This window comes from Martes martes, assembly GCF_963455335.1.
Source record: "Martes martes genome assembly, chromosome: 5".
Classification (NCBI taxonomy): domain Eukaryota; kingdom Metazoa; phylum Chordata; class Mammalia; order Carnivora; family Mustelidae; genus Martes; species Martes martes.
In genome coordinates, this window is record NC_137892.1 from 25,653,765 (window position 1) to 25,680,827 (window position 27,063).

A 27,063-nucleotide genomic window follows, 5' to 3' on the forward strand; every position below is an offset into this window, starting at 1 on the left:
GTAAATGTTCACACTCTTGTCTAACCAGTAAGCTCTAATGACCACAATGAATTCTGCCATCTGAGAAAATTTTTTCCTTCTGGTAAAGGGTTATATTCTAGAGCCAAAGTGAATTTGTTTTATGCAGTGTATTTTACCTAATGTTTTTCTGTTTTAGTTTTAAAATGCAACTCATCAAAAAAACAAGGTAAAGTCTGCATTTTCTAATTAGACTTCTAATAAATCTATTCATGATGTGGATTTCACAGAGGTTAGACAGTCATGAGTTTCCTCTTTTGCAGGTAATGAAAGGAAAGTAGCAGGACTTAAAGTACTGTAACAGTGATCAGAAATGTGTAACAGAGAAGGTAATAGGATTTACTAGGAGTTAAGCTTATTTACTAAGAAATGTGGTGTTTTCAGTGAAAATCAAAGATTGTATGGCATGAAGAAACATTGGATTTAAGGTGGCCCCCAAATCAGGTTGCCTCTGTCTACTAGTTGAGCTGCTGTGGTCACCATGATTACACAAACCACAGTGGAAGGCTGCTGAAGGGCTCATTTTAACTTGCAAAAGTTCTTTTCATGTCTGGGTTCCCAAAGCAGAGGTTTCATTACCAAGGACTTAGTTAAATCATACAGCTTCTTTTAACACACAGTTTAAAGACATTGTTATTTCAGGAGCTCCTGGGTGGCTCAGTTGGTTAAGCATCTGCCTCCAGTTTAGGTCATGATCTCAAGGTCCTGGGATCAATCTCCACATTGGGCTCTCTGCTTAGTAGGGACTTGGCTTCCCCCTTTCCCTCTGCTCGTGCCTCCCACTTATGATCTCTTTGTCTCTCAGATCAATAAAATCTTTAAAGACATTGTTATTTTAAAGAATCCGGAATCCACTGCCTGAAAAAGACAGTGCCACTCAGGAATCTTCTTAATTGTGTCTTAGTTGCTGGCCTGATGAACTTTTGAACAGCCTATAAACTGTCAGAAGTAAAGGATTTATCTCTTCAAGATAAATCATATCCTAGCTAAAGAACTTGACTCTAATAAAATTATAAATTCTCTTTGGGAAACTTATGACTCTTCTGCCAAAACAGTAAGCCGAGAGACAGAATCAGTCTTATGACGGATCATCTTCATTTTCAGAGCATAACAAAAGATCATCCATGTTTTAGATATAGGTAGAATCACAGAGAAATTTACTCTCTTTGATGTCTTAGTGGTAGAACTATGCAAAGTAGCATTATGCCTCGGTCAAATTCCAGGCATAATTGTCCAGGATAATTGTTGATTTTCCCCGGAAAGGGCAAACAACCATTAATTAATTAGATCTAAAGGAAAATATAAAATAATGGAATTTCCTGGGATAAACCATAAATTCTTCAATAGAAGGTACCAGAAAACAGTTTGTATTCCAAAACTTGCCAGAAAATCCTCACCTCCTGTGTCCACCAATTCTAAACTATAACATCCATGTAATCTATACAGTGATCCATACCCAATACTAATCAACATGCCCTCTCGCCATGGACTAGAATTAAAATAACTGCTTTGAATCAAACTTAAAAATGTCAATAAATACCCCAACTTTGCCCTTCCCTCTCTAAGACTATTTGAACTCTGTTACAGTAGTGCCCTTCCTGACTGCATTAAGCAATAAAGTCAGCTTTGTCCCAATAAGTTATTTAGGTGATTTAGGAGAGCCAGCATTCCACAACCCCTGCAGAGTTAGGATTATGTCTCATTCATTTTTGTGTTTTACAACATCATCTAGCAAAGGATAGGATACCTAGCAAACACCTGAAAGTATTGCAAATTAATATTAGCTGAATGAATAAATGATTACAATATTTTGAACTCAAGAATGTTCAACAGGTTGGCAAGGCTCTTCCTGAGAGGAGGTAGTCCTCATGATGACTGAAAGCCTTTGAGTTAGGGATGCCAGATTTAAGATATAAAAGGTAGGAAGGTGGAGCACAGAAGATTTTTAGGACAATGAAACTACTCTGTACAATATAGTAATCCTTGATAAATATCATTACACATTTGTCCAAACCCATAAAATGTTACAACACCAAGAGTGAACCCTAATGTAGATTATGGTATTGGGGTGATGTGTCAGTGTAGGTACATCAATAGTAGGAAATGTACCTTTCTAGTATAAGATATTGATTATCGGGGAAGGTATGTTTGTGTAGGCTACTGGGTAGGAAAAAATTTTTCTCTGCTGTTTACAGTTCTAGCTTTTCTAAGAATGAAATTCACATAAGACAGACTAACAAGAGGGGGCTTAACATAATGTAATTACACTCACACAGAGGCCTAATAATGAAATTGAGAGCTAGAGAAACAACTAAGGCAGGCAGTTTTTTACTTTCTAGACAAAGAGATAATTAATCTCATGAAGAATTGACAGGGCAGAGAAAACTGATGTGAAGGAGCTTCAATTATTAAGGAATTCTAAACAGAATTTGGGTTGGGATAGTAAATTAGTAAAACGTAACAAGCCTTGTTTATTATACAAACTTTCTGGCACTAAATTCCCCATTTCCGGTACAGGGAGGTTACCTTTACATGGGGAGGTTTATTTTCTACTTTATTGAGACGAAGAGGGTCAGGGTGCCCTTCTTGTACTGAGTGTGTCTAAAGTAACTTTTAATTCAAAATAATCAATATGCCAAAGTGGCATATTTTGCAGTGACCTCCCTTTGGCCCCTACAGGAGGTACCTCTCTGTCTTTCAATCTTGCTATGTACCTAAAATTGTCCTAAAATAATAAAATCAGGGGCGCCTGGGTCCCTCAGCTGGTTAAACATCTGCCTTCAGCTCAGGTCATGGTCCCAGCATCCTGGGATTGCATCCCACATTGGGGTCCTTGGGGAACCTGCTTCTCCCTCTGCCTGAGGCTCCCCCTGCTTGTGCTCTCTCTCTTTCTCTCTCTCTGACAAATAAATAACATTTAAAAAACAACAACAACACTTACTGAGGGTTGCTGGAGTGGAGGAGGCTGGGAGGAATGGGGCGGCTGGGTGATGGACATTGGGGAGGGTATGTGCAATGGTGAGCACTCACATCATAGAGTGAATTGTGTAAGACTGATGAATCACAGACCTGCACCCCTGAAACAAATAATACATTATATGTTAATAAAAAAATGTTTAAGGAAAAAGAAAAATTGAAGGGTCAACATAGTCAAAGTTGCTAAAACTAGAATGTATAAGCAATATCTTCATTTCTTAATAACATTAAAAAACCAATGTGGTTCCTTTTCTCCATTTGTATAATTTAAAAAAAACATTCAAAAGATATTTTTTGAGTATAGAAGTTACTAATTAGGAGTACAGCTTTACAACATATGACTGGGTTATGATTTGAATGGAAAACAGTTGTTTTGTTTTTCTAAGTTTTTGATCTATGCAGGGATCCTAATTCTCAGAGAATTAGGTTACATTTCTCCAAACATTTTTCATTTTCACTTTCATTTAGGATATGTGGCATTGTACTTAAAACCTCTTTGAGAAGTATAGAGATGCTAAATGTGACCCAATTCAAAATTAAGATGGAAAGAAAAATAAATACAATTATTACAAGTGGTTGTTAGAGACACTCCTGGTTAACTTGTCGGAGTGGAAACATCAAGACTCTTGGCCCTTTAGGAATCTACTCTGGAGGTAATAAAGGAGAATTCTAGGAAAAGTTAGCTATTCTGCAAGAGAAATATAGTCCTACCAAAAGTAGTGGAATCCCAAACACAAAGCTATATTAATCAGATTTCCTTTCATAACATTTTCAGAGGCTTATGTTTTGGTTTTTGAAATTTTTTTGCTATGCAAGTGTGCTATTTCCCCTCAAATTTTAGTCTTCAGCTTTTGAGCTTTACCTAAGCTTAAATGACATATGCTTATATTGGAAGTTCCTCAAGCAAATATTTTTTCAGTTTATTATTCTTTCCCCAGTGGGTAATGTAGCAGACAGCTTTGTTGTCTAACCAAAAGCTATTTCCAGCCCACTCCTTTCTTGCACTTCTATCTCTAAAGCCAAAAAAACAGTTATTCACCTATTCAACCTCCCTTAAATCTAGGGGTTTGCATTGTGACCCCCTTTTTTGCCATTAAGTTATAATAGGGGGGGCACCTGAGTGGCTCAGTCAGTTAAGTGTCCAGCTCTTGGTTTTAGCTCAGGTCATGATCTCTGGATTGGGAGATGGAGCCCTGGGTGGGGAAATCAAGTCCCATGTTAGGCTCCATGCTCAATGTGAAGTCTGCTTGGGTATCTCTCTCTCTTTCTCAAATAAATAAAGTATATATTTTTTTAGAGATATAATAGGAAGTTTGCATGGTAGCTTCCTAGAAAGAGTTTCTTCACCGGAAAAAGTAGAAAGCGAGGAAAATGCCTTTTTTCCTTCCCCATCCCTCCTGCTGTCCTATATGTTTCCTAGTGAGGAAAAATTTGGAACTGCTAAAATCAGCATGAGTCCAACAGGAGAAAGCTGACATTTTGTCACTGCTCTATCCTGGAACTGCCTTTGTTGTATGACACAATTTACATGTCTTTATTATTTAAGACACTGATGGTTGCATAGTCTGTTATATACTGTTATATAGTTGCATAGTCTGTTATATGCTGCCTAAAACATCCTATATAAATATTACTTAGGCATTGGAATATTTAGTATATCCATCATGTTTGTTCGTCGATGAGGAAACATATGGTTATGGTCTCTTTCTTCCTTCCCTGGAATGACTACTAGAAAGTTGAACAGGTTCTGTGCAAACCACTGGAGCAGTGTAATATTTCAATGTGAAATGAAAAGAGGAACATGCAGACAGTTCCAATCACTCCATATACAAACATCATTAAGGGGGATCCATAACATGCTAGGGGTGCCTGGGTGGCTCAGATGGTTGGGCATCTACCTTCAGTTCAGGTCATGATCCCAGGGTCCTGGGATCAAGCCCCACATGGGGCTTCCTGCTCAGTGGGGAACCTGCTTCTCCCTTTCCTTCTACTGTTACCTCTGCTTGTGCTCTCTTACTCTGTAAAATAAATAAATAAAATCTTAAAAAAAAAAAAAAAGAACTGTTATGCATCATATGCCCTCCTTTTTTTTTTAACTTTATTTTTTCAGTGTTCCAAGATTTCATTGCCTTCCTTAATGCCTGTCACCAAATTACCCCATCCTTCCACCTACCTCCCCTCCAGCAACCCTCAGTTTGTTTCCTATAGTTGAGGGTCTCTCGTGGTTTGTCTCCCTCTCTGATTTCTTCTCATTTGGTTTTCCCTCCCTTCCTCGATAATCCTCTGTGCCATTTCTTACATTCCACATATGAGTGAAACCATATAATTGTCTTTCTCTTATTGACTTATTTTGCTTAGCATAATACTTTCCAGTTCCATCCCCATTGATATAAATGGTACTTTTTGATGGCTGGGTAATATTCCCGTGTGTGTGTGTGTGTGTGTGTGTGTGTGTGTGTGTACACACACCACATCTTCTTTATCCATTCATCTGTTGATGGGCCTCTGGGATCCTTCCAGAGTTTGGCTATTGTGGACATTGCTGCTATAAACATTGGGGTGCAGGTGCCCCTTTGGATCACTACATTTGTATCTTTGGGGTAAATACCTAGTAGTGCAATAGTTGAGTCCTAAGGTAGCTATATTTTTAACTTCTTGAGGAACCTCCATAATGTTTCAAGGCTGAAATACTTATATACATATATGTATATATATATAGAGAGAGAGAGAGGAGAGAGAGAGAGAGAGATCTATCTCACCTCTACTTCATTCATTCATCAACTGATGGACACTTGGTTACTTCCACAACTTCAGTATTGTAAATAATGCTGCTATAAACATAGAGGTTCTTGTATCCTTTTGAATTACTGTTTTTGTATTCTTCGAGTAAATACCCAGAAGTGCAATTGCTGGATCTCAAGGTAGCTCTATTTTTAACTTTTTGAGGAAACTCCATACTGTTTTCCAAGTGCTGTACCAGTTTACATTCCCACCAACAGTGCAAGAAGGTTCCTTTATCCCTACATCCTTGCCAAAATTTGCTGTTTCTGGTGTTTTTGATTTTAGACATTCTGACATGTGTGAGGTGATATCTCTTTGTTGTTTTGTTTTGCATTTCCCTGATGATGAGTGATGATGAGCATCTTTTCATGTATCTGTTGGCCATTTGGAGGTCTTCTTTGGAGAAATGTCTGTTCATGTCTTCTGTCTGTTTTTTAACCGGATTATTTGTTTTGGGGGTATTGAGTTTTACAAGTTCTTTGAATACTGTGGATACTAACCCTGCATTAGATTTTCATTTGCAAATATCTTCTCCCATTCCAGAGGTTGCCTTTTAGTTATTGTTTCCTTCACTGTGCAGAAGCTTTTTATTTTGCTATCATCCCAACAGTTTATTTTTGCTTTTGTTTCCCTTGCCTCAGGGGACCTATCTAGAAAAAACTTGCTATGGCTGATGTTAGAGAAATTACTGCCTGTGCTCTCCTCTACGATTTTTGTGGTTTCAGGTCTTACATTTAGGTCTTTGATTCACTTCGCATTTATTTTTCTGTTTGGTATGAGAAAGTTGTCCACGTTCATTCTTTTGCATGTTGCTGTCCAGTTTTCCCAAAATCCTTTGTTGAAGAGAGATTGTCCTTTTCCAAGCAAATAGTCTTTCCTTCAACAAAGCAGGAAACAATATAATTGCGATTTAATTTCTGAATTTTCTAATCTGTGCCATTGATCTATGTGTCTGTTTTTGTGTCCCTACCATACTGTTTTCATTACTACAGCTTTGCAATATAACATCAAGTCCAGAGTTGTGACGCCTCCAGGTTTGCTTTTCTTTTTCAAGATTGCTTTGATATTCAGGGTCTTTTGTGGTTTCATACGTATTGTAGGATTGTTCTAACTCCCTTAAAAATGCTGTTGTCATTTTGATAGAGATTGCACTGAATATGTAGACTGCTTTGTGAAGTATGGACATTTTAAGAATATTTGTTCTTTCTGCAGATGAGCACGGAAGGTCTTTCATTTTCTTTGTGTATGGTCACCCCTTTCAAAATATATTGAGATATAATTCACATGCTATATAATTCACACTCCCTTTCCAAGAACGATTTGCATCCTACTTTGTAGAAAGACTTGAAGACTATCAAGTTGAACCTTTGTTATTTCACCTCTACTCTTTCTAGGTAAAGGTCTTTATCTCTACATTTATCATTTCCAAGTCCAACCCCTCAACCCTTGATTCCTCATATGATTGGTCTTTACTCCATCAAAAATCTTTTAAATCTTTCTCTTTGTGTAAGGAGTTCTTTCTTAGATGGGCTTTCCCAAAGGAGGCATAAGGAGAGGCAGTGACACAAATGGGGTTAGCTAAGCTATGTGGTCAGACAGCAAGAGGCCTGGGCAGGGCATGATTGCTGACTACATTGAGACTTTGGGGCTTGGCAAGCTTAGGAAACTAACAGGCTTTAAAGCCTCTTCTCAAGGTAGTAATCAAGGTCAGAGAAACAAACTAATTAGACTCTTCAGGGCGGTGGTCCAGAGCCAGGGCTAGAAAGGACTTGTTCTCTGTCTGACTGAAGCCTAGGAAACTACTGCCCTTTTATCTACTTCAGTCCAGGTATTCTCCAGTCAGAGCCTCTCCTTTCAGAACCTTCTATGTACCAGGGAAATTCAACCACTTTTTAATTCTTTTTTTTGTTTTTTAAGATTTTTATTTATTTATTTGACAGAGAGAGAAAGGGAACACAAGCAGGGGGAGTTTGAGAGGGGGAAGCAGGTGCCCCGCTGAGCAGGCAGCCCGATGCGGGTGTCAATTCCAGGACCCTGGGATCATGACCTGAGCTGAAGGCAGACGCTAACGACTAAACCATCCAGGCGCTCCCAACCACTTTTTAATTCTTAACAAACAACCTGATTTTTAAAAGAAGCATGGAAGGGAGGCAGGAAAGAAAGAAAAAGAAAGAAGGAAGGAAGGAAGGAAGGAAGGAAGGAAAGAAGGAAGGAAGGAAGAAAGATATAGTCTGTCCTTATTCAGATTCAAGGGTTGGCTAGGAGATTGAGCTCATGGTGGGCTAATTCTTCACGGCCTTGTAATTTTCTTTTACTATTTTTTTTAAATTTAATTTATTTATTTGTGATACAGAGAGAGTGAGAGAAGGAGCATGAGTGGTGGGGAGGGACAAAGGCAGGGAGCCGAGGGAGAGGGAGAAGCCAACTCCCCACTGAGCAGGGAGCCCACTGAGGGGCCCTATCCCAGGACCCTGAGATCAGGACCTGAGCTGAAGGCAGACACTTAATTGACTGAGCCACGCAAGCAGCCCAGAGTCTTATAATTTTCTTCATAGTTTTCCACTCTCAGGACCCAGCTTGAGAAAATGACAATGAATGGATACAAAGGCAAAGACAATTTATAGATATTGTTGCCAGCCCATGCCTTCTTACAACCTCCCTGGGAGCTCCTGACCGTCACCCATGACCTCCTAAAATTCTAAATCCAATGCTCTTCTTGGACTTGATTTCTTTTTACACTCTGAGCAGCACACTTTTTCTTTTTTTTCAAACACCATACTTCTTTTTTTTTTTTAAGGTTTTATTTATTCATTTGACAGAGAGAGAGATCACAAGTAGGCAGAGAGGCAGGCAGAGAGAGAGGAGGAAGCAGGCTCCCTGCTGAGCAGAGAGCCCAATGCGGGGCTCGATCCCAAGACCCTGAGATCATGACCTGAGCCGAAGGCAGAGGCTTTAACCCACTGAGCCACCCAGGCACCCCAAACACCATACTTCTTAAAGTTCCTCCTATTGTTCCTACATGACCCTCCCACCTACCTGACTGCATTAGGGGAGTTGACCTGGTGACCATACTGGGTAGTCACTAAGCTTTAGTTCTTGGTTCTCCACTGCTGGCTTTCTTCCCCTTCTCTTCCCTGGAAACAACTTCCCTTCCCTTCCTAAGGGTCAACTCTTGACATTTAACTTAGCATCTCCAAGTTTTGCATTCCCAGCTGTGTAATCATTCCTGAACTACAATCCCAGCTCTCTGTCTCATACCTTGGATGTCCTATGATTACTTCAAATTCAAACACTAAAATCAATCTTGGCCTTAACCACCTAAAAAGGCTTGTCCTGCTATTTTCTCCCCATTTTTCACTACATTAGTACAATGTCATTTCCTTAATCATCCAATTCTGTTAATCAGCAGCCTGCCTCCTTTCCTACTCTTCTATGAGAAAGTTTCAAAATCTCCTACCCCCTTTTTCTCCAGGATGAAAATGGTCTAAGCAAACAAATGTAGCATTTTAGACACCCAAGTTCATTACATACAGGAGAAAGAAACAGGTAGAAATACCATCCTATACTATTTTTTAATTTCATTTTTGAAAACACAAACTTGATGAGATTGTTTTTCAGAACTATACACAGCAAAAGTGACATTTTCATATGTAGAAAAAAGCATTTCTTTTATCTACCTCAAATTCAGGAATCAAAAGGCCTTATCTGCTGAAAATCCATTACTGACTCAGATAGATGTGCTTTAATTAACGCGCTGTTTACAACCTTGAGTGCGTGTGCTCTCTCAGGATGCTTTTGATCCAAGAACTGTAATCAAAAGCCTCTGCACTGAGAACATGGCAGTGTGCTTTCAGAACACAGGGAAAGAAAAGTACTCTGACCATCTGAATCTCTAGCAATTTCAGGCACAGAAATGAGGGTTTTTAGAATGCTGCTTACTGAATTTCCTTCTCAAAAAGGTTCTCTGTTTCTTTGCTATAAAGGAAAAATCAACAGATGAAATCAATTCACCTCTGCTTTCTTCTATTTGTTCAGAGCTCTGCCAGATTTTTTCTGTGGAACTAATTTTCTTCCTGGTATCCATACTTTTATTTAAAAAGAAAAAATCCTACCTGCAGCAATTGTGCCAAGTTATGTAGAGTTATATAGAGAACAATTTTCAGGAATGGTATTCTTCTTGGCTTTTTTTCTATTTGATGTTCTCTCCGCTGATTCACGTGCTAATATTTCCTGGAGATTCAGGATAATTGGAACTCTCTTGCTTGGTGGACTGTAAGTTATTGCGTGTTAATCTTGGGGTTCAAAGTGAAGAAACAGAATTAAAACTCAAACCCATTTAAGGAAAAAAAAGTAGGTGGGGAAGATTTGGGGATCACATAACTAGGCAAGGTAGGCATGATGCTGGACTGAACCAAGAGTTCAAGTGAGGTTGTCATTACATCCTCATCATTCCAGTCAGAAATAGAACTTAGCTCTACTGTTCTCTGTCCATTCTTCTCTAAACGCTCAATCATCGTCTCTGTTCAGGGACGATGGTCCTTTCTTTAACAAATTCAAGTGTTCTGGGGCACCTGGGTGGCTCAGTCAGTTAAGTGTCTGTCTTTGGCTCTGGTCATGATCTCAGGGTCCTGGGATTGAGCCCAGGTAGGGCTCTCCGCTCAGTGGGGAGTCCGCTTGTCCCTCTCCCTCTGCCCCTTCCCCTCTCCACTCATGCTCTTTCTCTCTCTCTCAAATAAATAAAATCTTAAAAAAAAAAAAAATCCAAGTGTTCCCTGCTAGCTGCAGCAGAAAAATCCCAGAGAAGGCTTCTGACTGACCCAGCCGGGGTCCATTCCTGAGTCAGTTACTGTGGCCAGTGAACCTAAGGTAAGGCAGGACTGCCCAGCAAGTAAGGGCATGCACTCTGGTGGGATTTTGTAGATTTCTGTAGTCTACTTTGAACGTGCTCTCTGATGTTTGCCAGGCTTGTAATGCCATTGTCATGAGAACTGCCACTGCCATTCCTCCCTTTGGTATAGGGCCCTGGAGCCCAACCATCGACTAGAGAGAGGCAGTCCAGGTTGTGCTGACTTCTCATTTCGTCCATCTCTCTCTAGAACCTATTTCTACTTCCCTAGGCAGAAGGGGGGAAAAATAAGGATATGCTCTCAGTCCACTTCTTTCTAAATTGGGGATTATTTGTGAGGATTCTTATGATTTGTCTGTAACTTTCAAGGATTGCTTCTTGGAGATGCAAATAGAACCACACGAAGCCTGAGTGGAATCTTCGGCTTTTGTAGGTGGCCATCACTTTTTCTGGTTTATGTCATGTGGTTATGTTGCTTCCCTAAGGTGGTTGTTGCTGACAAAATTTTGCTGTTTTTAAATATATATATATGTATATATACACACATATATAAATAATATATGTTAAGTATATGTAATTTGTAATATAGTTGTTATTTAGTTTATATATATTGGTGGATGGTGCATGACCCAGTGTCATTCTCTCACCCTTAGGCAGAAATAGTCTCACTTTATATTACATAATTAAAGGGCCACTTTAAATGGTCCTTACCTAGACACGGATTGCTTCAAGGGCACCTTGCTATGTTGTCTGAGGCAGAAAAGAGGCCAGCAGTTTCTCTTGCTGGAAAATTTCATGTTCTACCTCATCAGTTAGTCATACCACATACATGATTGAGTGCCCATAGTTCCTGACAAAGCTTTGTTTCTCTGTATACACTTTCTGTTTTCTTTGTTTCCAGAATATTTTGGTGTTTTGTAGTTACTTCTTCCCACACTAGAGAAACTTTCCCAACATTTCTGTTTGTTAATTTACCTTCCTATCTCTTCTCACCTTTTTGGCTAGGGGGACACGGTGGGTTCTGATGATTTCCAAATCATACTCCTCATTCTTCTTTTTTTTTTTTTTAGACTACTTTTTTTAGATATGTTTTAGATTTATAGCAAAATTAAGAGGAGGTCACAGAGATGTCCCAAATAACCCTACCCTCACCCATGCATAGCTTCCCCATTATTGACAACCTCCACTAGAATAATACACTTTTTTTTTTATAACCGATGAACCTACATTGACACATCACAATCACCCAATGTTCACAGTTTACCTTAGGGTTCACTCTTGGTGTTACACCTTCTATAGGTTTGGACATATATCCATCCTCAATAGCACCTAGAATATTCCCCCACCCCCACTTGAGAAAAGCCTCTGCACTCCACCTACTCATCCCCAAGCTCCAACCCGCAACCCCTGGCAATCACTGATCTTTTTATTTTCTCCATAATTTTGCTTTCTTCAAAATGTCATATAGTTGCGAGGATACAATGTGTAGCCTTTCCAGATTGGCTTCTTTCACTTAGTAATATACATTTAAGAGTCTTCTATGACTAGGATGCCTGGGTGGCTCAGTTGGTTAAGTGTCTGCCTTCAGCTCAGATCATGATCCCAGAATCCTGGGATCGGGTCCCACATTGGGCTCCTTGCTTAGGGGGGGAGCCTGCTTCTCCCTCTGTCTGCTGTCCCCACTGCTTGTGTGCTCTCCAACAAGTAAATAAATAAAATCTTAAAAAAATATTCCTCCATGACTTATCATGGTTTAATACCTTTATTTTAGAATAATGTTCCATTGTCTGGATATACCACAGTTTATTTACCCATTTACTCATCAGTGATTCCATAACACATACATGATTGAGTTCAAGCACAGTTCCTGACAAGCTTTGTTTATATTCTATTTGGGGAATGGGTACACCTTCTGTTTTCTTTTCTTCCAGAATATTTTGGTGTTTTGTAATTATTTTTTCCGTGATTTGTCTATTATCAGTAACATTGTTATAAACAGCTATGTGCAGGATTTTGTGTGGACATGAGTTTTCAACTGCTTTTGGTAAATACTAAGGAGCATGACTGCTGGATCATATGCTAAGAGTATGTTTAGTTTGTAAGAAACCACCAAACTATTTTCCACTGTGAAAATTTGCAGTCCCACCAATAATGAATGAGAGTGCCTGTTGCTCCATTTCCTCATCAGCATTTGGTGTTGTCAGTGTTTCAGATTTCAGCCATTCTAATACATGTATAGTAATATCTCAGGTAATTTGTTTTCTTATTGTTGAGTTTTAATAGTTTGTTGTATATTTTGGATAACAGTCCTTTTTCAGATGTGTTTTTTGCACATATTTTCCCCCAATATGATTTGTCTTCTCATTCTGTTGCTATGTCTTTCACAGAGCAAAAGTTTTGACTTTAACAAAGTCCACCTTATCTGTTTCTTTAATGGATCATGCCCTTGATGTTGTATCTAAGAAATCAACATTGAACCAAGGGCATCTGGGTTTTCCCCTATGTGATCTTCTAGGAATTTTATAGTTTTGTGTTTTATGCTTAGGTCTGTGACCCATTTTTGAGTTAGTTTTTATGAAGGTTTTAGGTTTCTGTCTGGATTAATTTTTTGGCCATGGTTGTCCAGTTTTTTTTGTAGCACCATTTGTTGCAAAGACTATCTTTGCTCCGTTGTATTGCTCCTTTGTCAAAGATCAGTTGACTTTATTTATGTGGGTCTATTTCTGGGCTCTCTCTTCTGTTCCACTGATTTGTTTGTCTATTCTTTTGCCAATACCACATTGTCTAAATTACTGGAGTTTTATAGTAAGTCTTAAAATTGTCTAGTGTCAGTCCTCCAGTTCTCTTCTTCTCCTTCAATATTGTGTTTGCTGGTTGTGCGTCTTCTTCCTTGCTATAAAACTTTAGAATCAACTTGCCAATATCCACAAAATAACTTGCTGGGATCTTGATTGTGATAGTTCCTTTTCTTTATTACTCTTCCAGAGTCCACTGACCTCAGGTTCCTGGATTTAAAAAAACTGCCTGCTGTTGTCTTGCTTCTCTTTTTTTACACCTCCGCCTTTTTTTCTAAACAAAAGGTCCCACATATTTATTACTAAACCAACCTATTAGTGCAGAAACATAAAGAAAAGAGGCATATTTCCCATAAAACATGTCAAGCTGTCCAGATGGTAGTGATATTTTCAGTGATATAGTAAGATGTGAGTGACCTTGAAACAGCCTAAATGGGTGTCATCTCATGTGTGATTCCTTAGAGACCCGAAAGTGTTCTTCTCCAAAGTCTCCTCTTGGTCTTGTACCTTATTCTACTAGCAATTTTCATCGAAATCCATTGGAAAATGAGACAATTCCACTTTTGTTTCTTGGCCAGGAATTGTTTGATCCTGAAACTCTTGTGAGAAGACACAGCAAAGAGTCAAGTGCACATACCACAATGGCAGAGAAAGGGAGAGAGAGCAAAATTACTTCTCTCGACTTCTACTTCCCTCTAATGAAAATTCCAATTGGCATATGGAGCGTTATAGTCAGATTAAAGCCACAGTTGATGTATATGTGTGACTTACTTATAATTTCAAGACTTTCTGAGAAGTATTTGCCTTTGACCAATTGAATAACTACCTAATTGGTAGATATCTACCTTTTCCTTTTGTGCGTCTCTTTCCCCTCCACTCTTAATTCTTCTGCTCTGTTTGGGAAGAACGTGGAGGTAAATCTGACTTCTCCCCACACTGGTCTTACCCCTATTGTTGTAAACTTTGGAGATGCTCCCTGCCCCCCCCCATCAACTCTTGTGTGTTGTCCCAGCACAAAGTTGCATTCCTTGCCTGCCCTTTTTAACTTATTCTAATTTATTCACTTTGCCCCCTCACCCCCACCCCTCATCTGAGAAGGGAGTACTGTGCCTCTTCCCTGCAGCTTTCTGGTGTGGCCTGCATAGGGGGAGGGCTTGGGTGCGGCCCAGTTGGAGGTTGATCTTGCTGTTTTTGTTTCTTCTTTTTGTGTGTGTTTTCTGGCATTTGCCGATGGAAAAGAAATGTGAGCAAAGCAAAGGAGGCGGGGAAAATGAATCCAAACCCCAGTATGCCCGGTCCCACCCCACAACATTTCCCTGGTAGGAAAATATCAGGAGTCTCTCGGCTGGAGATGTTTATCTTTCAACAAACTATGGTCTCTCTAGTTTGGGAGTGGGTCAAAGTAAGGAAGTCAGCTTTTCTTCCATCTTTAGGAAGGGGAAGAGAAAAGTATTTGGGGGAGGTGGTTCTTTTTCTTAGAAAAATCCCTGAAGATCCAACATAAAGAAGTCATCTCACCTTCTCTGTCTCTTCTCACACTGTCAGCAAGGGGGTAAGTGGTAGACTCTGATTGTATTCACTTTGGGATTCAGGGGTCTTTGGAGAACACTTATAGGGTCTTTGCAGCCCATAAAATCTGAGTTCAAATTCTTGGGTGATGATATGATCCAAATCTAATATGGTATTGGAGAATATTTAGTCTCTTTTTTAGTTTAGGTTTCTTCATTTGTAATATAGTGTTTGTTGAGATTTAAATGAAATAAATAAAATACCTATGATAGTGTAGACTCGGTGTTTAATGAATAGTAGCTTTTATAAATAACTGCCCTTTAAGTGCTTATGGGTGGAGAACCCTTCAGTTGAGCAAGTGAGAGTGAGCCAAGAGTATTTAATGGCAATCTCCAAAATTTAGAGGCATTAGAATTAATGTTCTATAGTAACAACACATAAAGGATGGCTGGGGTCCTACTTCGTTGCTCGAATTTCTATTTAACCTGTAATCTCCATAACAGATTTTGCTATAGCAAGGTTGCTGTTGCCAGTCCAGATGGGTTCCTGGGGCAGTCAGTGTCTTAGATGCACAGACACCCTCATCTTGTTTTTATGAAACAGGAAGTTCCAAATGCTTGTATGAAATTCTAGCAACAGAGTCCCCCAGATTCAGCCTTTGTTACAGGATGAGGAACTCTGTTTACTTCCAGTCTCCTTCATCTATTGAATGTTGGCAGAGGGAACTGGAGCCCCTATTGGTGGCTCCCATGGCACAGGGACTCAGAGGATAGGAATTTATATTAATGAGTTTAGGATGAGGGTGGCAGGGAGGAAGATAATGACAAGGATTTCAGGAGATCAGAGAGTGAAGAACAGGCATGAATAATTCTCAGTCTGAGTGGGCTTTCTACACGCTCCTTTTTTCGCCCCAGGGTCTCCGAGGTTAGTCTGTTTGCTGTTCTTTACACTGTCACCACTTATTAAGTCTAATTAAAGTCTCCCTTCCCCTTTGAGACTAGAACTTCTCCTGCCTTGTTCAATGGTTAATTGTATTCAACTCTGCATCTGTAGTATGAAAGCAGCCATAGATAATACCTAAATGATTATGCATGGCTGTATTCCAATATAATTTTATTTATGGGCATGTGAACTTTATGCGATTTTACTTATCACGAAGTGTTCTTCTCTTGATATTTTCAACCATTTAAAAATGTAAAAACCATTCTTAGCTCAGGCCTGTATAAAACCTGACAGTAGGAAGGAGTTGCAGAGAAAGAAAAAAGATAAATTACTAGCATTTAGTTATTTCAGTGAAACAGTTTATCTGCTATATATCAAAGACAAGTTGTTTAACAGGCAATTTAATAAAGTAGTAGGAGTATTTCTGATGAATAAGAAGCAAAAGAATACCCCTGCTTTTCGTTAGGAACTGTAGTACCACAGTTTTAGATAGACTAGAATGTCCTCAGAACATCTGTCGTAGTCTCAAGCATCCCTGGAAAGTTTGATTTGGACCAGGGTATGACACCAACTGGAAAACATTAGAAAGAGTAACCATACATTAAAAGGTTATTAGGTCTATTTAGTAATAGTGATAATAATAATAACAACTAACATCTATTGAACTCTATGTGCCAAACACTGTTCTTATTTAATCCTTCTAGTGATTATATGAAGAAAGTCTGCTATTATCTCTTGTTTATAGATAAGGAAAGTAAAGCACAGAGAGATTAAATAACCTGTCTGAGTGGTAAGGCTAGGATTCAAACTCAGGTAGTCCAACTCAAGGCTGAAGGAATTTAATAAAACTAACAGATGTACTGAGTTGCAGGAATGAAAATGCCAAGCAAAATGTTGTTGATAGGTTAAACTTGCTGATTTTACAGATGAGGAAAATCAGTTTTAAAGTTAGCACAACCTTTCCAAGGTCACACAGCTAATGTGAGATCAGGAGTAGATCTCAGATTTCCTAACTACTAGGTCACTCAGTTTCTTTAATTCTGCTATACTGCATGCCCTTGAAAACTAAACACTGGACAGGATAGAATGAGTAAACACGTTTGGCCAGATACAATTTATGTAGGACACACACAAAAAACTTCAGTTAGAATCTAAAATATAAAACTAACTTAAAGCCACTCTGAATAAGATTTGACTTATAATTAAAACAGAAATTAAGTTGTATGTCATTAGGCCTCAATAAAAGTTTTTTAAAAGACAAATTAAGTTTTAAGTCCCTTATTTTTATAAAGAGACTGGGATAAATAATGGGATTCTATTGACATCGTTCAAATTAAAAGAGGGAGATGGCTCTTAAGCTTGTTTTTTAAGTAACTTTTTTTTTTAAAGATTTTATTTATTTATATGACAGAGAGATCACAAGTTGACCGAGAGGCAGGCAGAGAGAGAGGGGGAAGCAGGCTCCCCGCCGAGGAGAGAGCCTGATGTGGGGCTTGATTCCAGGACCCTGAGATCATGACCGGAGCTGAAGGCAGAGGCTCAACCCACTGAGCCACCCAGGAGCCCCTTAAGTGACTTTTTACTGCAAAATAAAATGCACATTGCAAAAAAATTTCTTCGCAAAGCATAAAGGGATAAAATTAATACTCCCATCCAAGTATCAGAGTGAAGGATTTTTTTTTATTTTTTTAAACCACGACAAACGTATATAAAAATCAATTTAGCAATTTTAAACAAACTACTCTTTTTAGGTGGAGAGATCCTGTTCATATTCATCCATTTCACATTTACCCAACACCTATACTGGGACAGACACTGCGCTAGACACTGGGGATACACAGTCGAAGAGGACAGTCCGTACTTCAGAGGCTTAAATATATGGAAGGAAACATGTAAACAGATATTTTATCAACAATAACACAAGACTTGGGTCAAAATACACTGAGGGTATCCAGCAGTTGTAACTGTGACGCTAATCTTTTGGAATCCTTAGGGTTTTTTCCAGAAACAAACGCTCAACGGAGGGTTGGTGCAGTAATTACAGTCAGCGGTTCTTCAAAACCTAAGTTCAGGAAAATTTAGGTGAAAACACTTGATTTGAACACTTGTCGAATATTTAAGTCTCTCAAAATCACCCTGCTTAGCGAGTTGGAAAGGCGCGGAAGGCTGGAGAAACTATTACGCCGGGACAGAGTCGCCAGAAGGGGTCACATCTACTTGGGAGTCCCCAAGGGCCGCCTGGGGGGGGGAGCGGTGCTTGCTGGGACTTGTAGTCTCTATCAGGACGGAGGACATTGCACCTCCATTTATAACGCATTTCTTCCATTCACGCTTTCTGACCCGACGGATTAAGCCCCAACCTAAAGCATAATTCGACTACTCTTACCTCATTCTAGGCTCATTGTATTTCTGCCGGGGTCCTTGTGTTCCGCACTCACACCGACAGACTCAGTCACCAGCCTCCAAGCGATTGGCCTGTCTTCAGTGGTGGGTGGGGCCCTAGGTAGACTGGAGCTCGTGATTGGCCAGCATCTGACTAGACGAGGCGTTTTCTTATCCACTTGCGGATCTGTAAACTGTGGTTAAAAAAAAGTGAGTCCTTTACCGCAGTATCCCTCTTCGCCGCGGGAAGTCTCGCGATATTTCGGCTGCAGGGACCTAGCGACGCGTAGTAAGCGGCAAAGGCCAGTGGGGGTGGCGGGCACCGGAGCCGGGAAGGGACAGGTCAGGCGGGGAAGGCGAGCGCGTGCTGCCTGCGCCCCTGGGGCTCGGTCTGGGCCAGCCACCCCGAGCCGAGAAGAACTGTCTGGATTGCGCGGCCCTCCTCCGGGCAGTCGGCCTGGGGTCTCGGCCCTTGAGTCGCCCCGGAGCTTCACCTGGGCCCGCGCGGGCTGTGACAGGTGCGCGGACGAGCGCCGCGCTGCGCCCTCCCGGCGGCCCGCCCCCTCCGGGCCTTGCCCGCCTGGGCTCGGGATGAACTGCGGGCCCCAGCTGAGCGGCTCCGGCTCCTGGCGCCTGTCGCTGCCGCCGTCGCCGCCCAAGAGCGGCCGCCGCCCCTGAGGGAAGGAGGAGGGAAGCGGCAGCTGACCCTGGGCATGAGCCGGACGCGGCGTCCGTTGCTGGACTAGGGCGCAGACATGAACCTGCACCAGGTGCTGACCGGGGCTGTGAACCCTGGCGACCACTGCTTCTCCGTGGGCAGCGTCGGCGACCAGCGCTTCACGGTGAGTGAGGGAGGCTCCCGCGTTGCCCGTGGCGGGTCCGCGCCCCTGAGTCAGCCGGGATCGGCCCAGACTCACGGGGCCGAGGCCAGGAACGCCTGGTCGCCCGCACTGGGGTCCCCAGGTCCCCCACGAAGGTCCCCGCCCCTAGGACCGGGCGGACCTGGCTTCTGAGAGCGAAGGAGGGAGAAAAATGTCCGTCATCGAGGCACTGGGTCGGAAGTTAGAATGTTTTGTAGGATTTTTAAAGTTTCTAGTCTGACGTCCTTGGACTGGGGTGGTTTATCAAAATCGTTTATCCAGAAATCGTTGTTGTAATGTGTATGAGGGCGTTTCGTTATCCTACTCCATAGGCTTAAATTGTCAAATGTAGAAATAGTTGAGATTGGTTTAATTTCTTTATACTAATTTAAGATAAAGTAACTTTGTAATTTAAAAAAAAGTGGGTGTCTTATAACAATTAATTGTTTGCTATCAACATCTAGCGCTGAGTGATCCAGTGAAAACAGTGTTTTCATGTAGTTTTCTTCATATTCACCAAGGAATAACTTTGGAAAGAAGAGATTTTTCATAAGTATTTCTCTCCTGTCATCCTTTGAATTCCATATCTAACAGTTTAGAAATCCTGGGAAACTTTTGTTTATTTTAGATTGTTCACATTAATTACCAAAAGTTGCATTACAGTTTTTCCATAAAACTTCCCTGGTGTGTAGTGGTAGTTCCAGGTTAAGATTTACTGAACGTGACTAGTTTTTCATTGGTCTTCTCAGATACTGGAAGGAGGAAGGCCCCAAACTTCTAGCTACTTAACAGTGCGGTTCCGTTTTCTGCTTTAACTATAGTTTTTATAATAATTTCACACTGTAAGTAAGTACTGCATATGATACCCATTGTCTAAACGTATTTATAATACTGAGGATATTCGCCATAACTTGTGTTGTTATCTCTTCGTTAAGAATAAAAGTAAAACTTAATTTTACATAAGCAAGTGAAACTAAGTAAACAGCCTAACAGATCCCCTAGGGTTTCTTCTGTTTTACTTATGAATTATTTTGTGGTCTTTGTCAGTCAAAATAAGTCTTAGATTAAATAATAGTGATAGTTTAACATGGTATAGGAATTTCATACCTAAATTGTGCTTTTAGATCTGTGACAACTAAGTACTCATTCTCAGAGAGTATGTACCTCCTCTGTGGAGAGATTCATACATACCTTAGCTTGCATTTGACAGTAGCAATTTTGAGATTCTGATGCTAAATGTTAATCTAGCCTGAATGCTCAGGGGAAGAGTGAACTCTGAGGGTCTTAGTGAGCTACTCTAGACTCCCTATAGCTGGGCATTGCTCTCTGCTCTTGGTATTAAGATGGAAGAAATAAGCAGCATCCTAAGGGGATTTTCTAGTGGGAGATTATAGGATGGTAACATCTCCTAAAGTTGTATGAGTGCTTTCTCCAATGCAAATTCTAGCAACTTTTCCTAAGAAAGCCTTTGGAATCTATGCGATAGTGTGAACTTTAAAGTACGTACAATATACTGGCCTAGGTATACACCTAGATGACCCCTCTAAGTGTATATAAAACCTTGGTGAATGCTTCCGTGTTATTTTAAAGAAGAGGTGAGCTAATATACCAGAGACTCTATGTGGTTATTATACACCATCATGTAGCTTCTTCTGCGACCTTGTTTTAAAATCTATTTCCATAGACCAGATTTTTTTAAAAGTTTTATTTACCTATCTTAGAGAAAACAAGCGAGCAAGGGAGAGAGCACCTGCGACCCGCATGCAGTGGGGAGAGGGGCGGAAGGAGAAGGAGTGAGAGTCTTAAGCAGACTCAGTGGTCCCTGAGCCTGAGCAGGACCTCAGTAGGATAGGGGTTAGGGAACAGGGGCTTAATCTCTCCACCTTGAGATCCACCCTGGAGCCAAAACCAAGAGTTGGACCCTTAACTGATTGCCCTCCTCAGGTGCCCCTCCATAGACCAGACTTTAATCATCTCCTACCAAGCCTGCTGCAGATTTCTCCCACATCTCAGGAAGGATTCTAGTAAATTAGATAAAAATAAATTTTTCATTTGTTTAGTATAAAGATACCCTAGTTCTCTGTAATTTGGGTGGTAGTTTAGGGATTAACAATCATCTTCTTCCTTTGTACCCAATCTATCCTTGACCCTTTAACATTATGCTGCTTGTTCTATTACAAACTAAGTTTCTTGCCTTCAGTTTCCTCTACACCATATATACACATCTTTTGAAATCGCCTGTTTTTCATGTTAAAAAGCAGATCTATTTATTTTTTACTCCTTCAATTTTTTTTTTTTTAAGATTTTATTTATTCACTTGACAAACAGAGATCACAAATAGGCAGAGAGGCAGGCAGAGAGGAGGAAGCAGGCTCCCCGCTGAGCAAAGAGTCTGATGCAGGGCTTGGTCTCAGGACCCTGAGATCATGATCTGAGCTGAAGGCAGAGGTTTAATCCACTGAGCCACCCAGGCACCCCAACTCTTTGAATTGTTTTTAACTGCTTCTGATTTTGACTTCTTTGATAGAAGATAGCAGACATTAATGGTATGTACAGACTTAAAAAAAATCTCTAAATTTCAGTTTGACTTGATGGAGAGACATGAGATCTTCCACTTGGAGGCCCCTTTGAAGAATGATTTGATTTCTCTTGCACTTCATGCCTTTTGTGAAGACATCCTGTGTTTGTAATTCCTCCCTTCTCATGTTTGCTGATAACTTACCTGTTCTTGTTTTGAAAGATTGCAAGAAATGAGATCCTGTTTCTCAAAGGAAGTCTGACAGGCTTTAAATTGAAATGAAATTGAATGCCAGCTCTCATGGATTCTAGGTTTTAAAATATGTACTTACTGATACAATTTGTTTGTCTTAGTATTAGCTAACATCTTACTGCTTAAACTGACATGGAGTATTTTGACTTCCCTCTTAGTCTGAGAACTTCTAGTAGGCAGTGACCATGTGTCTTATGCTGTCAAGCCACTTTATTTGTACTTTCATTATATTATTAACCAGTATTGCCTTGTGTCTCCCATGGTTTCATTATGACCATCTAGAACAGTGATTAAGGTATTGGTGGCTCCTATTAGTAGAGTTATTACTTGGGTTTGATTTCCAGCCTCGTCCCTATGGTTAGCTGTACATCCATCTGCAAGTTCTTTTAAATTCCTTTTTTTCCTCATCTGTAAAATGGGGCCAGAGTAGTACCTATTCATAGGGTTGTTACATGAAAAAGTGTTAAGTTCTGTTCATTGTTAGTATATGTGAAACCCTCAAAAATGTCAATTATTGTAAAATTAAAGTTTTACTCATACTAATGCTTGGCACATAAATATTGGTTGAATTGATGAATAGTACTTAAAGAAGCCTTGTTGCAATGTAATTAAAAGTCTGTGTTTTAGAATAGCTTTAATAATTTAGATTCAAGTCCAAATAAAATGATTCTATTAAAGTTCCTTTAGACTTTGTTCAGTCACTTCTTAGCAATGGTTTTCCTGCACACTAAGCAAAAATTCTTTATTTTTTTCTTTCTTTACCTGAATGCTTCCCTCAGTCTTTTTTCCTTGTTAATTTCCTGCTATTTATTAGAGTGAAAATATGTGAGCAAACTGGTCCTGATCTGTTGACAACTTTTGTTTTTAGAATAAAAAATATTTTGTTTATGAAAGGCAAATAGTTAAAAAGAGGCACAGTTAGTTTGAATCTAGATTTTCTAGTATTGCTGTGCATACTGATGACATATGTGCTTTAATATACAATAGATTTTTTTCTTCTCATTTCATCGTTTATGGTTAGTGTTGAAACTGTTTCAAATGAAATTGAAAGGGAGGTAATTTATAAGAGACAGACTGTGTTAATATTTAGGACTTCCTGTCTCTAGTTTGTAATTTAAACATCTTTGTTATAGGAGAGAAAACAAACATGTGAGAGCTCCAGGCTTCCTTTTGTGTTAGACAACCCAGTATTCACAGCCAGGGGACCCCAATTAGAGGTCAAAAGACTGATGCAGCTATCTGGTTGATAGAGAAATGGAGGCTGAATTAGCATTCTTCTTCCTATGTCTGTCATGGTAAGCATCTTTTAGTTTAGCTTTCTGTTTTGCTCACTCTAGGGAAACCTTTATAAGTGGGAGGATAGAAAGAGTTTTTTTGTTGTTGTTGTCTGGGTTTTTTTTTTTGGAGGGGACTTATAGGTCTTCATAAGGGGAGAGAATACAGGAAGGGAAGGTTTGATACTATTTACATCTGGAAAGAGATTTTTGTGGTTCTCATATGCCATCACAAGTACCTCAGACTTCTTCTTAAAAACTGGCCTATTTTAAAACACTGGGTTTTAAATAGTATTAAAGTACCTTTAAGATTATTGAAGCAAAACTAAACTTCAACATTATATGTTTAAAAATGAGAAAAATGTTAATTACAGTATTTTACAATTCAAGTCATTTAACTAGGAAATATACCAGGAAGAAATTCCTTAGGATATTTACCTGGTGTGGTTGGTAAAAACAGAACATGAAAACAAGAAATCCAAGTGTTTTACAGAAATCACAATACTTCCAAGTTTGAATACCAACTGTTACAGCCTTGGATAATTTTTGAAATTTAGAAATTTGAGGTTTTCTGTCACAATTTTAAGTAAAAAATCGTGATTATATGCTTGGTAGCACATTGAATTCAGTTCTTCCTGGGCATCTAGTTTAGTCTCAAAATTAGTAAGCCTAATATTACAGGTACCCAACAAAAGAATTTTCACTTGTTAATTTAATTTTCATTGATTAGTAATAGATTGTTCTCATTATAGATCTCTTGACAGAAGCAGCTAATGTATCAATTATCAGTATATGCACATTAATTTTGGAGACCAAATAGCATGGCAGTTTACTTAATAAATCAGTGCTATTCTTATGGTTTTGATAATGTCATATAATATAGTCAGGACACCTTGAAGGGAAATTTGAGAATTTATTTTAGAAAAATCTGTCAAACTAGTTTTAAATTTGGTTTTAGAAATACCATGTATTGTATTACTTCTTAGGGTTTCATTTAAACCAGGTTGATGGATTGTTTAAAGAATAAAGTGGTACATACTAAGCTTACGTTAAAGCTGTTTTCCCTGTTTTTTGCAGGGAGAGGTCTTGGTATACTTCCATGCTTTTTACCTCATCATGTTGTATACGCTACAGAGAAGACTGAATTAATTTTAATAGTCTTCCAGAACTATGCATAAGTGTCTATTTTAAGTGATTCTTGAGTGATACCCAGATTAGATTATCTGTATAGATTTACATCTCCCCCCTATCCCCCGCTTTATTGAGATATAATTGCCTTATATCATTGTTTAAGGTCTAAACTGTGATGATTTGCTACATGCATATGTTACAAAACGTTTATCACAGGCTAGTTGACATACCCTTTACTTTGCATCTTTACTATTTTGTTGTTGTTATGGTGAGAACATTAAAGCTTTACTCTTAGAGCAACTTTCAAGTACATAGTACAATATTGTTAACTACGGTTACCATGCTGCACATTAGATCCCTGGAACTTATTTATCTTACAACTGAAAGTTTGTACCCTTCGACCAAAGTCTCACATTTCCCCACCCCACAACCCCTGGCAACCACCATTCTTTTCTCTATCTCTATTAGTATAGTGTTTTTAGATTCTGTGCATAAGTGAAATACATATATTTGTCTTTCTCTCTTTGACTTATTTCACTTAGCATTATGCTGTCATGGGTGTCATAAATATCAGGGATTTCTTCTTTTTATGTCTGAATACTGTTCCATTGTGTATATATACCCTATTTTCTTTATCCACCCATCTGTAGTTAGACACTTAGGTTGTTTCCATCTTGTGGCTGTTGTGCATAAACGCTGCAGTGAATATGGGAGTGCAGGTATGTAATTGAGATAGTCATTTTATTGTCTTTGGGTACATACCCAGAGGTTGGACTGCTGAATCATATGGTAGTTCTATTTTTAATTTTTTAGGAAACTTCTTACTGTTTTCCGTAGCATCTGTAACAGTTTACACTCCCAACGAGAGTGCACAAGAATTTCCTTTGGTCTGTGTCTTCACCAACACGTTATCTCTTATCTTTTTGACAATAGTCATTTGGTGATATATCTCTGTGGTTTTGATTTGATTTCCCTAAGGATTAGTGATGAAGAACTTATTTTCATGTACCTACTAGCCACTTGTATATCTTTTTTTGAAAAATATCTATTCAAGTTCTTTACCTTTTTAAAAATCAGATTGTTCTTTTGCTGTTGAGTTGAATGAGTTCCTTATATACTTTGCGTATTAATTCCTTATCAGAGATGGTTTGCAAAATTTTCTCCCATTCTGTAGGTTGACTCTGCATTTTATTTTCTTTTGCTTTGCAGAAGCTTTTTAGTTTGATGTAGTCCTACATGTTTATTACTGGTTTTGATGTTTGTGCTTTTCATGTCATATCAGAAAAGTCATGACTAAGACCAATATCAAGGAGCTTTTTCTCTGTGTTTTCTTCTAGGAGTTTTATGGTTCAGTCTTACATGTAAGTCTGTGATCCATTCTGAGTTGACTTATGTGTATAATGTGAGATAAGTGTCCAGTTTTATTCTTTTGCAATTGGATGTGCGGTTTCTCAACACCGTTTATTGAAGAGACTGTCCTTTCTCCATTATGTATTCTTGGTGCCTTTGCTGAAGATTTAGTTGACCATATGTGCGTGGGTTTATGTCTGAACTCATGATTCTCTTCCTTTTTTGTTCATGGTGCTTGTCTTTATGCTAGTATCATAGTGTTTTGATTACTATAGCTTTGTAATATAGTTTGAAATCAGGAAGTGTGGTGCTCGAGCTCGATGGCTCGAGCTTAGTTCTTTTTTAAAAATTTTATTTATTTCTATTTTGTTCAATTAGCTGACATATAATATATCATTAGTTTTTGATGTAGTGTTCAGTGATTCATCAGTTGTGTATAACACCCAGTGCTCATCACCACACATGCTCTTCTTTTTTTTTTTTATTTTTTTATTTTTTTATTTTTTTATTTTTTATTTTTTTTATTTATTTGTCAGAGACTGAGAGGGGGAGAGAGAGCAAGCGAGCACAGGCAGACAAAGTGGCAGGCAGAGGCAGAGGGAGAAGCAGGCTCCCTGCCGAGCAAGGAGCCCGATGTGGGACTCGATCCCAGGACGCTGGGATCATGACCTGAGCTGAAGGCAGCCGTTTAACCAACTGAGCCACCCAGGTGTCCCACCACACATGCTCTTCTTAATACCCATCACCCAGTCACGCCATCCCTCCATCCGACCCTCCCTTCTCTAACCCTGTTTGTTTCCTGGAGTCCAGAGTCTTCCGTGGTTTGTCTCCCTCTCTGATATCCCATTCAGTTTTCCCTCTCTTCCCCTTGGTCCTTCACACTATTCCTTATGTTCCACAAATGAGTGTCAGGTTTAGTTCTTACTCAAGATTGCTTTGTCTATTTGGTGTCTCTTGTGGTTACATATGAATTTTAGAATGTTTTTTGGCCTGTGAAAAATACTATTAGAATTTTGATAGGGATTGCATTGAATCTGTAGATTGCTTTGGGTAGTATGGACATTTTAACAGTAGTCTTCCTATCTAGGAACACAAGATATTTTTCCATTTATCTGTGTCATCTTCAGTTTCTTTAATCAGTGTCTTATAGTTTTCAGTGCATAAGATCTTTCACCTTTTTAAAATTTATGTTAAGTATTTTACTTTTTGATGTAAGTTGTTTTCTTAATTTCTTTTTTGAAAAATTCATTGTTAATTGAATTGTAGAAATTGTAGAAATGCAATCGATTTTTGTGTATTTTGTATCCTATGACTTCGTGGAATTCATTTGTTCTAATTTCTTATTTTTTATTTTTTGGTAGAGTCTTTAGGGTTTTCAGTATATCTTGTTAAATGTAAACAGAAAGTTTTATGTGTTTCTTTCCAATTT

The 27,063-nt window shown here is 39.1% G+C and overlaps 2 protein-coding genes across 3 annotated transcripts in view; one reads left to right on the top strand and one right to left on the bottom strand.

The window, feature by feature from the left end:
- DTWD2 (DTW domain containing 2) overlaps positions 1–18,317 on the bottom strand; it is a 196,649-nt gene extending 178,332 nt beyond the window's left edge. Inside the window, exon 1 of one of the 2 annotated variants that reach the window (XM_080804993.1) lies at positions 18,254–18,317. The gene's annotated coding sequence lies outside the window, so the exon portion shown is untranslated. Of the gene's footprint in view, positions 1–2,959; positions 3,096–18,253 lie in introns of those variants that run through there. The other variant, XM_080804994.1, reaches the window with a different exon arrangement.
- Positions 18,318–18,447: 130 nt separating this feature from the next.
- DMXL1 (Dmx like 1) overlaps positions 18,448–27,063 on the top strand; it is a 125,059-nt gene continuing 116,443 nt past the window's right edge. Inside the window, exon 1 of the mRNA XM_080804998.1 lies at positions 18,448–19,091. Coding sequence (XP_080661124.1) covers positions 19,005–19,091 — 87 coding nt within the window. The 5' untranslated portion in view covers positions 18,448–19,004. The remainder of the gene's footprint in view (positions 19,092–27,063) is intronic.